The 16,129-nt window shown below is 40.5% G+C and overlaps 1 protein-coding gene across 1 annotated transcript in view; it reads left to right on the forward strand.

The window, feature by feature from the left end:
* The window catches only part of HHAT (hedgehog acyltransferase), a 192,236-nt gene that overhangs the window by 8,271 nt on the left and 167,836 nt on the right, over positions 1-16,129 (forward strand). The window contains exon 2 of the mRNA XM_069074787.1: positions 2,028-2,100. Within this exon, the coding sequence (XP_068930888.1) occupies positions 2,028-2,100 (73 nt within the window). The remainder of the gene's footprint in view (positions 1-2,027; positions 2,101-16,129) is intronic.

Consider the following 16,129-nt stretch of genomic DNA (forward strand, 5'->3'; position numbering starts at 1 on the left):
TCCTTCCTTCCTTCCTTCCTTCCTTCCTTCCTTCCTTCCTTCCTTCCCTTTTTTCTTTTTGAAACAATCAGAGTTAAGTGATTTGTGCAAGGTCACCCAGCTAGTGAGTATCTAAGGCCTGATTTGAACTCAGGTCCTCCTGATTCTAGGGCTGGTGCTCTGCCCTCTCTCCTCACTCCCCCTACCTTTATTTTTCATAGCTGAATTCTAGTTTTCCCCTATACATATGCCTCAAGATAACCAAATTGTATTTTCCCTCCAAATGAAATCAAATCCAGGCTCTTCACTAGTGCATAACTGACTTTCCTTCCCAGTAAGGATGAATTAATAAAGTTTCATTTGTCTTGTCCACACGCCTGAAATGGAAAACTGTGGAGAGTGATCCTTCCCCTCCCTTCCCCCTTGCTTCCTCTTTTGCTACTTAGGGAGATCCCTTTCTTATCAACTTTCTAATTGTTATTTTTCTGGCTGAGCCAATTAGGGTGTCAACAGCCGATCTTTGCTGATTGTTCTGGCCTGTCTTTACCATTTCACTGGCATTTTCTCTTTGGTTTGCATAGAACATAGGCCAGTTGAATGGAATCCTGTTCATTAAGAAGAATGCAAGCAGGTCTTCCCAGTGTGTAAATGTATATCTGTATGTAAGAGGACATGGAGTGTGTATAAATTTTTAAGTAACAGGGTGTAACTGTCAGTGGATGTGTTAGAACTATTTTAGTAATCTGCCAGGATCTGTTTTTCTCCCCTTCTGGAGAAAAGCCATTTTGGAGCCAGTTGCTTGAATTGCATCAAGTGATGAAATACAGATAACAAATTGTGCATTTGTTTGACTTCAAGCTTATTATGCCAGGGCTCTGGAAAGTGTTGCACTTAGCTCCTTAATAATCTCTCCCCAGAGATCAATTACCGGGATTTATCTGGTTCTTAGGACATAAAAATGTTTTATTGTGTGGCTTTTAAAAAAAAATTCTTTTTTAATAAAAGGAGGGTAGGGGCTGTATGGAAGTTTGGGAGGTACTGTCCTAGGGAGGAGGTTAAGGAAGGAATCAGTTTCCATTTGATCTCTTAGTAAACATGACTATCTATGGCAGTGGGGCATTAAATTAAAAAAAAAAAATAAGTGTGGTTAAAAAGGCCAAAGACTTGGTTTTAGTCTTGGTTCTGAACCATATTACCTGTGTGACCTTGAGCTAGTCACTACATTCATTTGGAACTCAGTCTTTTTTATGTGGAAAAAAAAAAATGAAGGCATTATACTAGATAATCCTCAAGGTCCCTGCAAGCTCTAAAGCACACACTCTATAAAATGGTAAAATAAATCTGGAAAAATCTCCATAGAGGTGTGAGTGCCTTGCACTTACCTACTTAATAAGCATTTTAATTTTAATCAAATTGGATGATGTACTTGATGTAGCCTGTCACTCTCTACCATTACCCTTCCTTCCACTCACCCGGAATATTCCTTTCCAGGTAGCTGGTGAAGGTAGATCTCAGGATTCTAGTCACTGAGAGACTGAGAAAGCACTGATAGCTTAATGCTTGGGACAAAATTATTCATCCTCTGGTTTCACTGTAATCCAAACCAGTTGAGTATTTGAGAAGAAATAGGTTACCATGAAAAGGGGTAATGGAATTAGCTTTCATGTTTTTCCAGGACTCTAAACCATATTTCCTGTCACAACTGTACATTATTAATACAAGACATCTGTTAAAGCAGAGTCGCCTGAAAATGTGTACCCAAAATCACACATCTGGTTTAGATCATTTATTTCTGACATTTGCAAGAGAGGGTGGGATCGAGGGGGACGAAAGAGGGGAGGGATGTAGGTCGGGGAATTAAACCAATATGTTGCCTTTAACCCATTAAAGGTCGCTCTTGGTTGGGGCAGAAAGCTGGAGTTTCTAACGTGGTTTCTGCATTAGGTAATATAATTATATTAATTTAGCAGCAAATAACATGACTCCAGGCATCGTGGGTGTACGTCCCCGTTCTCTTTCATCCTGCAGTCTACCGCGGCAGCAATTAGCCAGCTCTCAGGAAGGGGATTAGCAGGACGACCTCCCCAGCTGTGGAGGAAGCGTCTCCATCGAAGTTGTCAGGTGACAAGTTGTGCACTCCCAGCCCCCAGCTCGCCCCCGCCCCGACCCTCCCAACCCCTGCAATTAATTGGGGTTCTTTTCTCCGCCTCCTCCTTTTCTCTTTCTGTCCTGGGAGACAAAGGGCACTGGTTTCCGTGCACACTAGGTGTCCTTCCGCGTGCACCTTTGTGCGCGCGCGGCTGCGGCAGGCGTGGTTTCGGGGCATTGGCCGCCTGCTGCTTGGACGCGGACCCTTGGGCCCTTGGCCAGCTGTTTGCAGCAGCGCCTCCGCCCTAGTCGGCAGCCTGAGCCTCTCCGCGACAGCATTTCAGCGGGAGGGAGGGTTCGTGGGCTCGGGCTAACCAGAGATCCTGGGGGAAGAGGTGGAGATGGAGGAGGCCAGGCTTCCCGGAGCGGGAGCAGAGCCAGACTCTGGTCCAGACAGCGGGGAGCGGGGCAGGGTCGTATCACAGAATCACGAGGAGGTTTCGGCCTTCCCCGCTCTCTCCCTTGCTTTTGCTGGCACCGTGGCATCCTGAAGCCTAATTAGCTGGCTTCGAACTGGCCCGGGGCACTGCGCTTCGGAGAGACCTTCCCAGGGCTCCCTGCGTTTGCACAGCTGGCTGGGGGGAAACGCGGTGTCCTAGCTCCCAGAGGACCTCTGCGCACCAGGAATTTGTGGCTTTTGGCCTATAAACCCTGCCTATGCATGCAGAGGAAAATGTCCCGCCTTCAGTTCAGCCTTAATTGACTAGAGTCGTGTCGGAGGGTTAGAAATCTTGTCTTGCTATCGGCTCTGTGAGCTACACCGAAAGAGAAGTAATCAGTAACGCATATGACCTCAGAGAGGTGACAATAATGTTGGATGCATTTGGCTGTCGTGGAAAGAGTGAAAGCCGTGATCTTCGAGTCATTAGAGACCTGAATTCAGATCCAGCTCTGCCTCTTAATAGCTGGGGAGAAGCAGGAGTGGCTTAATGGAAAGGAAAGACCTAGGAATTAAGAGATTTAGGTTGAAAGTTTAGCCCTTTTCACTGACTAGTTGTTTGATCTTGTTCACCACGACTCGCTTGTCCTGGATTCACTTTTCTAAATAATTGCTAATCTATAAAATGTGTGGATGAGGCCAGATGAGCTCCAAGGTTCCTTATAAAAATAATATTATATTTCTGTAGTCCCTGGAGTTCTGCAAAGTACATACAATAGCTTGTGTGATGCTAATCCATGACCCTAAGGCAAGTCACTGAGCTCCAGTTTTCTCCTCAGTAAAATGAGAAATAGGGTTAAGAATACATAACACTGTGGCAGCTTGGGTGGTAGATAGAGAGCCAGCCTCTGACATGCTGGCTGTTTTACAATGGGCAAGTTATTTAAACTCTTAGCAAGCAAGACTCGCTACTTTGCAGGGAAGGTGGGGGTGGAGGGTGGGGTCTGCTTAGTAGAGAATTTCCTCTTTGGGAGTTCCTTGGAAATACTCTACCTGTCTCTTGGGGTTGTTGTGAAGAAAGTTATTTATAAACCTTGAAGTGCCTTAGAAACATGAATGATTACTTTTGATTATCATTAGCTGCAGATTTCCCTAGAATGAATTTATAGACCTCCTCAGAATTCTAAAGGGCATGGGAGAGTTCCATTTGGTTCATTTTACAGGTGAGTTAACTGAGTCACCAAGCTTCAATATTTTTACTATGCTATTGTTCAAATGAGTTTCCAGCTCTGGAGTAGACACATTCTAGGAAATTGGTCTAATGGAATGCTTGGGGGCAAAAGCTGCCAGTTTGCAACCCATATTTTCCTGATCTACCCAAATGGTGTTCCTGTCACACAAAGTCAGCTAGCTATACAGGGGAAGGACTATTCTTCTCAAGGTGGCTCACACCTTTGTTATCTGGGCATATTAACTCCCAAAACTTCCCTTAGCTTGACGTGTGGTGATTGCTTTCCTTTCCATCAACACCTCCCTCTCACTAAGGAATGTCAAGCTTAAAAAAAAGAGACAGTGAGAGTGAAGTTGTCTGAGGTTAGTTGCCTCTGAGAAAATTGTCTTGCTTTTATCAAGCCTCCTCATACAGTTACAATCCTTTGTACTTGAAGAGGACCAAAATTACATCACTATGTCAGATTGGATATACATACAGTGTGTCTGACTGAACAGACCAACATGAGCTCAGAAGACTCTACCACAAGTCCAGCCCAAATAATTCTTATGAACATTTGGGATGGTGATGTTTTAAAATATCAACGTCTCATGTTTCTTTTGAGATACTGCAATTCTGCTTTGCTCATAGTACACAGGCCTTCTTTGACACTCCATGCTGGGTGGTGCTGTGCCAATGTTTTCCATGTCTCCAAAAAGTTCTTCATAGAGACCTTGATAATGCCCTTGTATTGCTTCTTCTGACCTCCATGTGGACTCTTGCCTTGTGAGTTCTCTACAAAATAGTCTTTTAGGCAAATGTACATTTGGCATTTGAACAATGTGACCCACCCAATGGGAGTTGCCCTCTCTAAAGCAGGGTTTGAATGCTTATACTGCTTGTTTATTCATGATTCCTGCCTAGTTGAGGGTAAATGGTTGGCCCCAGTTACATGGTTTAATAAACTATTGAGACAGAAGAATTATTTTTTAAAAAATCATAATCCACTAGAGTCCCCTTCATATGTCTCAGGCCACCAGTTGAATGCAGGGAAGATCCTTTCCTTTCTGTCCTGGCCATTCAGAGCTTCTGTTCTCTGCCTATCTCTGTATTCAAGCACAAGTCAGTTACTGACTCTTATTTATAGCCACCTTATTCAAAATTAAGAACATACACACATCATAAAGCAGTTATGATCAATCATAGTTTTATATCATTGGCATGACAGCTATTAAGTTACTATGAAAGTAAAAAAATATGAGCAGTTTACAGAACAGAAAAAAATTGGAATAAATGTCTAATGTCTACAGGCTTAGGTGGCAGAGGAGAAATTAAAACTTACTCTTTTTGTGGATCTCAGCTCCTGCACATTTCAGCCACAGTCTTTCCTCTGAGGGATTGAAGACATGGGGTCTGAGGGGAGGGAAGGAGGGAGGGAGAGAGCCATGACTCCATGGTCCCAATCTCACTTTGACATATCTTGGCAGAAGAATATCTCTCTCTTATTTGAGATCTAACTGCCAGTCTTCAACCTGACATTATGCTTCTTCAATCATACTCACCCTCTTAGAAAAAACACTGAAAATAGACTCCCTGCATCAATCCTCTCCTTCCTGAGCTCTTACACGCCTTCTCCCCAGGCCAAGGAGAACTTGTACTGTCCAACAGGACTACAATTCCCAGAAGTCCATGCAGCTAGTTGTGGAAGCCTCCTCCCAGCTCCCCAGCTTGGTCTCTCCCAAACTTGGTTACACCGAAGATGCTTCACAAAGCGGTTAACCCACATGTGGGTAATAGAGAATTGGCTGGTTCTGGTTGGCCCCTCTTTGGGGTGCTCACCCAACAATTCCTTTGGGATAAATTCCAGCCCTGTCTTTGACTGCAAGGTGCAAAGTCATACCCCTTGAAAACCTGGGGAAAGGAGTCAAAAAATAAAGTCAGAAATGCAAGCTGACTGCCAGATTAGGGCTCTGCAAGTCAGTCACAAGGTTGCCTAAGCCAGGCCTTCTGTATAGAATAGGGTATTTCTGTTCAGTGACATCCATCTCTGTTTCCCTAACTGATTCAAGTTGGGGTGCAAATCTGTCTCTACTACTTTCTTCCTAGGGTGACAAGTCACTTAATCTCCCTGGTGGTCCCGCTCCCTGCCCCTCCCCCATCTACAAAATTAGACTAAATGCTCTCTAAGTTTTAAATCTAAATTATTATGATGTTCTGGATGTAGCAGTATGCCTTGTACATATGCCTTGTTTAATAAATGCTTATTGAATTGATTCATGATGCTTTTCTTCTCCCTGGTCCCTATAACATTCCCAAGAAATGAGAGAGAGTCCAGAGGTAAAGTGGTAGAAATTAGCTTCTCTAGGCACTTGCCCTGCAGAACCCTAGAGTAAGGTGGAATTTATAATGGTTTTTGAGTCAGAGTGACTCGGTTCAAGTTGAGCTTCACTCCGTGACTCTGAGTGAGTCATTTACCTGTTCTGGGTCTTGCTTTCTTCACCTGTAAGTGGTAGGGGTGGACTATATGAACTCTAAGATCTCTTCTAAGATATTCTACAGGATCTGTTTGGCTTTAAAAGCCCTTACCACCTGACCCCAAACTTTGTTTCCAGCCTCATTGTATGCTATTCCCCATCTTATAGTAGGATTCAGCCAGACTGACCAGAAGGTTCCTCTCGCAGGCCCTGGCCATGTTCTCCAAACTCATGCCCTGTGTGTTCTTCCTCTTCAATTCCTAGAGAATCTCTAACTTCCTCAAGATGTGGCTCAAGCACTTTCCCCGACCACTCAACAACTACTACTCCCCATCCTTCCTAAGTATTTGTTATTTGTAATTGTTTATTCTGCCTACCCTTATATGTATGTATTGCCCATCATGATAGATCCTAGAGAGTAGGAATTGTTTCCTCTTGTTGTTGTTGCTGTTATTGTTGTTGTTTTGTATCCCCATTGTTTAGCACAGTGCCTGGCACATAGTAGACACTTAGTAAATGTGTGTTGATAGATGCGATGCTCTTAGAATGTCCTCTGCCCCACCCTTTTATCCATTTCTCCAAATCTGGCAAGACACCCCTCTCCCACAAAGCCTCTGTGAGTGTTCCTCCCCATTCTCTGAGCTCTGAGCACATGCAGGATGGAGCATATGGACTAGCATTTCCTTAATGCTGTTGAACATTTTTCTCTAATTGTTTGACATATGTAAGTATTACTTCCTCTGCTTGACTATGTGACCTCCTTGCTCTGTCTTCCACTTCTTTTTGTTCTTTTCACAGCATCTAGCACAAGACTGGGCACATTAGTACTCAGGAAATGCTTGCCGATTGATTTAAAAATATATTTAGGAGGCTGTGCTTTCCATTCTTCTTCCACCCACATGCTCCTACTGCAGTCAAGAAAATTAATTCTAGTCTAATACCTTAGATTATGAGCATCACAGGATGTCATCAGCAAAATCAAGGACAGTGCAAGGTTTAGAGATGAGTAAATTAAATGAATTATACTTATCTTTGCACTTAGGATCATAGATAGAGGGTCCAATCCAATGGTGTTGAAGACAGTTAAATAGAAAAACAGGATCACTACTCCAGACATAAGGATACCTGCAGGTTGAATATTGATTTAATTTTTAAATGTAATCTTATTCCTCCCCACATTTAATAATATTTATTATTTTCCAATTACACATAATTTTCAACATTCATTTTTGTAAAAGTTTGAGTTCCAAAATTTTCTCTCTCCCCTCTTCCCAATACAGCAAGGAATCTGATATAAGTTATACATGTACAATCATATCAAACATGTTTCCACATTACTCATGTTGTGAAAGAAGAATCAGAACAAAAGGGAAAAGCCATGAGAAAGAAAAAACAAAAATAAATGAAAATAGTATGCTTCTATTTGCATTCAGACCCCAGAGTTCTTTCTCTGAATATGGACAGCATTTTCCATCATGAATCTTTTGGGAATTGTCATAGATCATTGTATTGCTGAGAAGAGCTAAGTCTGTCATAGTTGATCATTGAACAATGTTGCTGTTACTAGGTACAAAGTTCTGCTGGTTCTGCTCACTTCACTCAACATCAGTTTATAATTCTTTCCAGGTTTATCTGTAATCTGTCTGCACATCATTTCTTTTGGCTTTGTATTTTTAAAATATTATTTTTAGTTTTCAACATTTACTTCCATAAGATTATGAGTTCCAAATTTTCTCACCTTCTATCCCTTCCCCCCACCCCGAGATGGCATGGAATATATAAAGAAGAATTAGAACCAATGGAAGAAACTATGAGAAAGAAGAAACAGAGAGAGACAGACAGGCAGACAGAGACAGAGAGAGAGAGAGAGAGAAAGAGAGAGAGAGAGAGCAAATAATGTGCTTCAATCTACATTCAGACTCCATAGTTCTTTTTCTGGATGTGTACAGCCTTTTCCATAATAAGTCTTTTGGAATTGTCTTAGATATTCCATTGCTGAGAAGAGCTAAGTCTATCAAAATTAGTCATTGTACAATGTTGCTGTTACTGTGTACAATGTTCTCCTGGTTCTTCTCACTTCACTCAACATCAGTTCATAGAAGTCTTTTCAGGTTTTTTTGAAGTCCGGCTGCTCATCATTTCTTATAGCACAATAGTATGCCATTACATTTATATACCAAAACTTTTTCAGCCATTCCCCAGTTGATGGGTATCCCCTCAGTTTCCTGGAATGTAATATTATTAATGTTTCATTATATTTTTATTTGTTTTGTTAAATATTTCCTAATTATATTTTAATCTGATATGGGTGGACTTGAGAATTTTGCAGGTTTTACACCTCTGATCTAGTCCACTCTATTTGATAAGGAAACTGAGGTCCAGAGAAGTTAGATGATTTGCTCCAAGTCACCCAATAGTAAGTAGCAAAGCCAGAATTCAAACTTATGTAATTTGATTCTAAATTCACAAAGGTACCACACTTTCTATTCTACCACATTGCCTCCCATGGCTTCCATTCTCATGGCTAACTCCTTCTCGAGGCAGCAGATGTGGTACAGTGGATAGTGTGCCAGGCTGCAGTCAGGAAGACCTGAGTTCAAATTTAGCCTTAATTACTTACTAGCTGTGTGACCCTGGGCAAGTCATTTTAATCAGTGTTTGCTTCATTTTCCTTATTTACTTATTTATTCATTCATTCATTTATTTATTTAGCAATTGGGGTTAAGTAACTTGTTCAAGTTTACACGGCCAGTTATTTCTGGGTGTGGTGCTAAGTATCTGAGCCCGGATTCAATTCCCCAGGTCATCCCAACATGGGGCTGGTACTCTTACTCGCTGTGCTACCTGGCTGCCCCCAGTTTCCTTATTTATAAAATGGGAATAATAATAGCACAACTTCTCAGGGTTGTCTTGAGGATCAAATGAGATAATCATTATAAAGTGCTTAGTACAGTACCTTGCACATAGTAAGTGCTATATTAATGTAGCTATTATTGTTGTTGTCGTTTTTCAGTCATGTCTGACTCTTTTTGACCCCATTTGGGGTTTTCTTGGCAAAACCTTGGAGTCATTTGCCAGTTCCTTCTCCAGCTCATTTTACAGATGAGGAAACCGAGGCAAATGAAGTTAAGTGACTTGCTCAGGGTCACACAGCTAGGATGTGCCTGTAACCAGATTTGAACTGAGGAAGATGTGTCTTCCTGATTCCAAGCCTGATGCTCTATCCACTGTGCTACCAAAACTGCCCATACCATCCCTGTGACCTTGATCAAATCTCTTAATTGCCCTGGGCTTCAGTGACCTCATTTATCAAGTGAGGACATTGGACTAAGTGATCTTCTAGTACTCAGTCTGGAAGCCCTTCTTCAACAAATAATTAGCTTTGAGCATAGAAATGTCAACATATGTTCCATACATAAATTCTCTGATTGTTCTGCAGACATTAGTCAGTTAGGTCTGTAGGTATGTGTGTGTGTGTGTGTGTGTGTGTGTGTTTACTATAGTGAGAAGAAAGATTTTCAGAGGCTTCTTTATCTAAGTAATTCCCTTGTACTGCTCTCAGAATTCATGTGGGAGAGTCTGCAAGACAGATTGCCCTAACTGGTAATCAGAAATAATCACTCTACCCAGGTCTCAAGAGGATCTTTTTATACCTCAGAGCATGATGTAGTATGGACTTGCCAGGTACAGACCATTTTGTCTTGGAGAGAGTAATGCCATTGTAAAGTAAACTACCTCATCAAACAGAAATCAGGGTGGTTTAGAAGTTTGATCCTGGACTCTCTTTCTTCTTTGAGAGAAAAGTAATGTGGGAGAAGGAGCAGGAAAATGGCTTAAACTGAATGGGGAGATGATCTAGAATTTTGGGAAATTATGAAGGCCATACATTGAATCGTGGAGAGGAAATTTTGCAAAGAATCAAGTTAGCAGTGAAAGAGTAATTGTAGTTGAAAGAAGTTCTACGGAGAGAAGTATATGTGACCCCACAGGCATCACTGCAACCTGGTAGGATGAAATTCGTTATTTGTTAAATGAGTCTTTGGTTGGCTATAAATTATGCAAAATACTCAAGATAGGCAAATAGGGTATGGAGATGGGATAACATACATTAACAAACAAACAAACAAACTGTATCTGTGAGGAAATCCAGGAACCAGAGGAGGGAAGTATGGTGTAGAATATTTGGGTGAAGATCAATGGAAGGGAAAACATAATTAATTTTGTTATTGAAGTATATACTATACACTACCTGGACAGAAAGAAGAAATGGATTAAGAGTTTAGGAAACCTTACAAGTCTGGTACAGAATGTGACATTGCAGAAAGGGGATTTCAAATATTGAAGACAGTTCTTAGTCAATTTTCTTAGTAATTTCTTAGGAATTTTCTTAGTCAAAGCAAAGAATAACACAACCTTTTGACTTGTTTTAATAATAATTTCATCCTTCAGAAGATGGAGGAACAAGTAAGGAGGAATTCTATTCTGGATCTGATTGCCATCAACAGAAGGGAGCTAATTGCAGGGGTAAAGATGATGGCAACTTTGAAGAGAAGTGACTCCTAGAGTTTGTGATTGAGGACAGAAAAGCCAGCTCTAGTCTGTCATTCACCCTAGATTTTTGGAGAGCAGATTTTAAGGGATCCCAAAGGAGAAAAGATCCTGTGGACTGACATTCTATAGGGAAATAATGTGAGGAGAGATGGGAAATTCTCAAGTATGAATCTGAAGACTCAAAAGAAAACTCATATTAAGGAGGAAAAATGGAAGATGTTTAAAAGAGACCAGAGAACTCACTAACCAACTTAGTTTTTAAAAGGATAGGTATAGAAGATGGTTTCAGGAGAAGGTAATGTTGGAGGACTACTAGAGTATGGTATGATGCTATCTATAACATTAGTGATAGGAATGCTAAAGCTTAGAAAGGAGCTGAGGCTTATGAGAAAGTCTAGGGTAATTACTAGGTCTATATCCCAAAGAGATTACAAAAGGCAAAATGACATTTTTGCATAAAAATATTTATAGCAGCTCTTTTTGTGATGGCAAAGTATTGGAAATTGAGGGGATGCCTCTTGATTGTAGAATGGATGAAAAAGTTATGATATATGATTGTATTCCAAGCATATATGACAAGTATGATACTTTCAGAAAAACCTGGAAAGACTTACATTAACTGATGCAAAATGAAATTAACAGAACCATGGGAACAATGTATGTAGTAACAGTAATATTATATGATGATCAACTGTGAAAGACTTAGCTATTCTCGGCAATACAATAATTTAAGATGATTCTTAAGGACTTATGATGAGAAATGCTATCTACCCCCAGAGGAAAAACTGGTAGTCTAAATACAGATCAAAGCATACTTTTAAAAAAACTTTCTTTATTTTTCTCATTATTGTTGTTGGTTTTTTGGTCTATGTTTTCTTTCATGACATGACTAATAATGGAAATATGTTTTACATGATTGTACATGTATAACCTGTATCAAGTTACTTGTCTTCTCAATGAGGGGAGAGGGCTGAGGGAGAAAGGGAAAGAATTTGAAACTCAACATCCTAAAAAATGAATATTAAAAATTGTCTTTATATGTAATTGGGTTTGTTTTTTTTTTAAAGAAAGACTAGGGACTTAGCAAACTAGGGGAAAGAGAAAGATCAAAGATGCGATAGGATATTACCTTTGTGGATGGAATCATAGTGACTGAAAATAGAGAGAAGAAAGAACTCTTTTTGCTTCATTTTTCTCTACCAAAGAAAATGACTCTTGAACTGGAAAGAACAAAACATGGGAAGTTGATATCCAAGGTAAACAAGGAGATGGTAGGATAGCATAGTATTTTCCTTTAAGTCACCATGCTCAGTATATCATTGTGTAGAGAAAGAACTGACAAATGTGATTACTGAACCACTGTCAGTGAAATTTCAAAGATTATAAAGAATAGGAGGCCGGGAAAAGGAACATGTTTTCCTATTTGTTTTTTTTTTTTTTAAGTCAAATGGTTTTAAAACTGAAAGTGACCTTAGTGGCCATCCAATCTAGTCTTCCTAATTTTTTAGATTAAGAAAACTGAGAGAATGACTTGACCAAAGTCACACAAATGGTAATAATAGACTTGAATTCAGGCCCACTGATTCCAAATCTAGCCCACTTTCCATTATACCACACTGCCATTTAGAAAGAAAGGGAAAGAATCTGCCATCTATAAGTCAGTGAGCTTGCATTAAATTCCTAAGAACATTTTCCAATGTTCTATTAAGAAAACGGTTAATGACTATCTAAATAAAGAAATGATTATCACAAAGAACCAAAATAGTTTCATGAAAAGCAGATTGTGCCAGACTAACCCTATTCTATTTTTGGAGGGGTTACTAAGTTAGTAGATGTGGATACTGATACTGTTCACTTAAATTTTAATAAATCACTAGACAAAGTAGATTATGCTATTCTGGTGGAAAAAGTAGAGGAAATAGATGATGATAATACAACTAGATAGATTCAGAACTTGTTAAATGTCTGAACAAAGAATAGTCTTTAATGGTTCCATGGCAACTAGGAAGGAGGTCTCCAGTGGCATGCCTCAGGGATCTATTCTTGTTTAACATTTCCATCATTAACTTGGATAAAAGCATATATAGCATACTTATCAAATTTGTATGTGACATAAAACTAGAAGGGACAGCTAACATGCTGGATGACAGGATTAGAAAAAAACTTGATAGGCTACAATATTAGGCTGGATATAATAAGAAATCTTAATACATATAAGTGTCAAGTTTCACATGACTTTGAGAAATTGACTTCATAAGTACAAGATGGGGGAAGTATGACTAGACTATAGTTCATCTGAAAAAGATTCCAGAGTTTTGGCTCAATTGGGGCAGCTATGTGGTGCAGTGAGTGGAGCACTGGGTTTGGAATCAGGGAGACTCATCTTCATAAATTCAAATCCAGCCTCTGACTCTTACTGACCCTGGGCAAGCCTCTTAACCCTGTTTGCTTCAGTTTCTCATCTGTAAAATGGGCTGGAGAAGAAAATGACAATCTACTCCAGTACCTCTGTCAAGAAAGTCCAAATAGGGTCACTAAGAGTCAGACACAACTATACAACTGAACAACAGCCAAACAACAAAAATAAGCTCAGTGAGTTAAAATGGTTAATACAGCAGCTGGAAAAGCTGCTATGATTAGCCTCTGTTGAGAGACTCGTGGCTTCCAGAAATAGGGAGGTGATACTTCCATTGTAATCTGCCCTGCTCAGATCAATTTGTTGTATTCTATTCATTTCTAGGTGTCACATCTCAGAAAGGACATTGAGAAGGAAGCTAGGTGGCACTGTGAATAGAGCACTGGCTCTGCAGTCAAGAGGACCTGAGTTCAAATGTGGCCTCAGACACTTGACACACTTACTAGCTGTGTGACCTTGGGCAAGTCACTTAACCCCAACTGTTCTTCCTTCCCCTACAAAAAGAAAAAAAAAGGACACCGATAATCTGCAAAGCCTTCAAAGGAGGGCAACAGTATGGTGAAAGGTCTGGAGATCATTCTACATGAGGATCATTTGAAGCAGCTGGGGATATTTAGCCTAGAGAAGACTTAGGATGAGCAGATAAGTTTTCTTCATGTATTTTGAAGATCTTTCACGTGGAAGAGAGTTCATTTTGGCCTTCAAGTACAAAACAAGGCAATGGGTGGAAATTGTAAAGGAGCAAATTTAGTCTTGATGTCAAGAAAAACTCAGTCATTAGAACCACCAATAACAGAACAGGATGCCTTGGGAGGCAGTGGGTTTTCCTTCACTGGAGATCTTTAAGAAAGGGCTGGAAAACTGCTTTTCAGCTACAATGCAGAGAAGATTCTTAGGCAGATTCTCATTGGACTAGACTGTCATTAAGGCCTTTTCCAACTCTGACATTGTGTATCATGTAATTCTTAGTGGTCCCCTGAGACGTCATGGTATGCAGCTATCTTCCACAGTGACTGTGATCAGATGGCAGGCACAGACAGCTCTGTGCAGTATTAAGCTCATTCCTTCCCTTCTCTGAGGCTTTCTCTTTCCCATGTAAAATGGAAAGAATCATGTCCCCTTTCCTGTCTTCCAAGAACTCAAAAGAATAAATTAACTCTGAAGAAACTGCTAAGTCCTGGAGATACATAAAGGTTTGTCATGGACTGTTTTAATGCAAGCATGCCAGCCCCTTTCCTCTTCCATATCTTATCCCCTTTTTCTCCTTCTCTGTCTGTCCCTCTGTTTATCTGTCTATTTCTCCATCTCTCTCTCTCTCTCTCTCTCTCTCTCTCTCTCTCTCTCTCTCTCTTTCCCCTTCACACACACATACACACACACACACACACACACACTACACAGAGTCTGTAGGGGAATTCCTCCCTCAATTCTGTGATCTGTTTGTGCTGAGATTTGGAAAATGGGGCTTATGAAAGAGAAGTAGCCAGCTTCTGGGTGGGACCCAAGAGAGATAGCTGATATCCTCTTAACAGTGCCCTTGCCCAGACAGTTCTGTGAAGGCATCTTCCTTCCAACCTCTCTCACCTTCTACACTTTCCCTTCTGGGATAACTGTGCCCAGATTGCCCAGAAATTGTTTCTTCTTTTGGCAGCCCCTTTCCCTTTCTGGTGCCACTTTCAGTTCAGTTTTCTGATCATGCTATCAGGGTTGTCACAGTACCTGCAATCGGAAGATGTGGTATGCTACAATTTCCTCCAGAAAGTGACATCTGGCTTGGTTAATGTCAATCAGTAGCTACAGATTAGTCGACTGTACCTGTATTGACATTTCTGTGCCAGTCAGCTCCAATCCTCATTAGAGTCTGTTAGTTTGGTTAAAAAGGTTGAAAATACCAACAATTCACCTTATGATCTAAAAGTATCAACAAAGTCCAAAGATCATTTGCCATGCTCAGCAAACACCCTTTTGGTACAGCTGCTATCTTTACTGGAGGCCATCAGTTAAATAAACAAATCATTTGGTTGTGAATAGAGGCATTAATAGAGAGTCTACAAATTTGCTGATCATTAATGGACATTAAGCAACATATGAAGTTTAGAATGACTATCATTTATCCATATGTCTTTCTGTCTGTCTGTCAATCAGATAGACGTTTGCTTCATGTTATAATCATATACTTGGTCCCCCAGGGGGCTGACACTCATTGTGTGATTAATTACTTGCTTCAATACATTAAGGATCTATGATTTCACTGGTGGCTGTTTCTTCCACCAATACAAATGACAAGACTGTTCCGTGTCTTCATGAGTTGCTGTGGCCAAAAATATACGTCACTTGGTGGCCAGTCCTGTGCAAATGAGCCTCTTGAACTTGAAGACAGACACAGCATTGGCACCTATAGTAGAAGCTCCTTTGGCCAAGTTTAACTTTCCTGTGGATGTTTTGATTTTAACAAATGCCATTTGTTCACAGAAAAGTCAGGTTTAATCAACAAGCAATTGTAAGGAGCATATTGTAAGTGAGCACTTGGGGAGAAAACAAAAGACACAGAAGATGCAGGCTTAGCTGTCTGAGCAGGTGCAGTAAGGTTAGATTGTGAAATCCTTGAGAGCAGTTTGTGTCCAATTCTTCCTCCCCCCCTTTTGGAGTTTTCCTCTGTAAGAATACTGGAGTGGTTTGCCATTTCCTTCTCCAGCTCATTTGACAGATGAGGAAACTGAGGTAAACTGGGTCAAGAGACTTGCCCAGGGTCGCACAGCTAGTAAGTTTCTGAGGCAGCATTTAAATTCAGGTATTCTGACTTCAAGCCCAGCACTCGATCCACTGTACCACCTGGTTGCCCTTAGTAGATGCTTAATAAATGTTTAGTCCCTGAATGGAAGGAATTGAAATATTGATGATTTGAATATGGAGGCTCAGACCCTTCCAAACCCCAATTACATGGCTAAATAAACTAATTATCCTAAGACCTT

Source organism: Petaurus breviceps, unplaced genomic scaffold (assembly GCF_028583685.1).
Source record: "Petaurus breviceps papuanus isolate PSGF00001 unplaced genomic scaffold, PetGlider_PUasm1.0 90895, whole genome shotgun sequence".
Classification (NCBI taxonomy): Eukaryota; Metazoa; Chordata; class Mammalia; order Diprotodontia; family Petauridae; genus Petaurus; species Petaurus breviceps.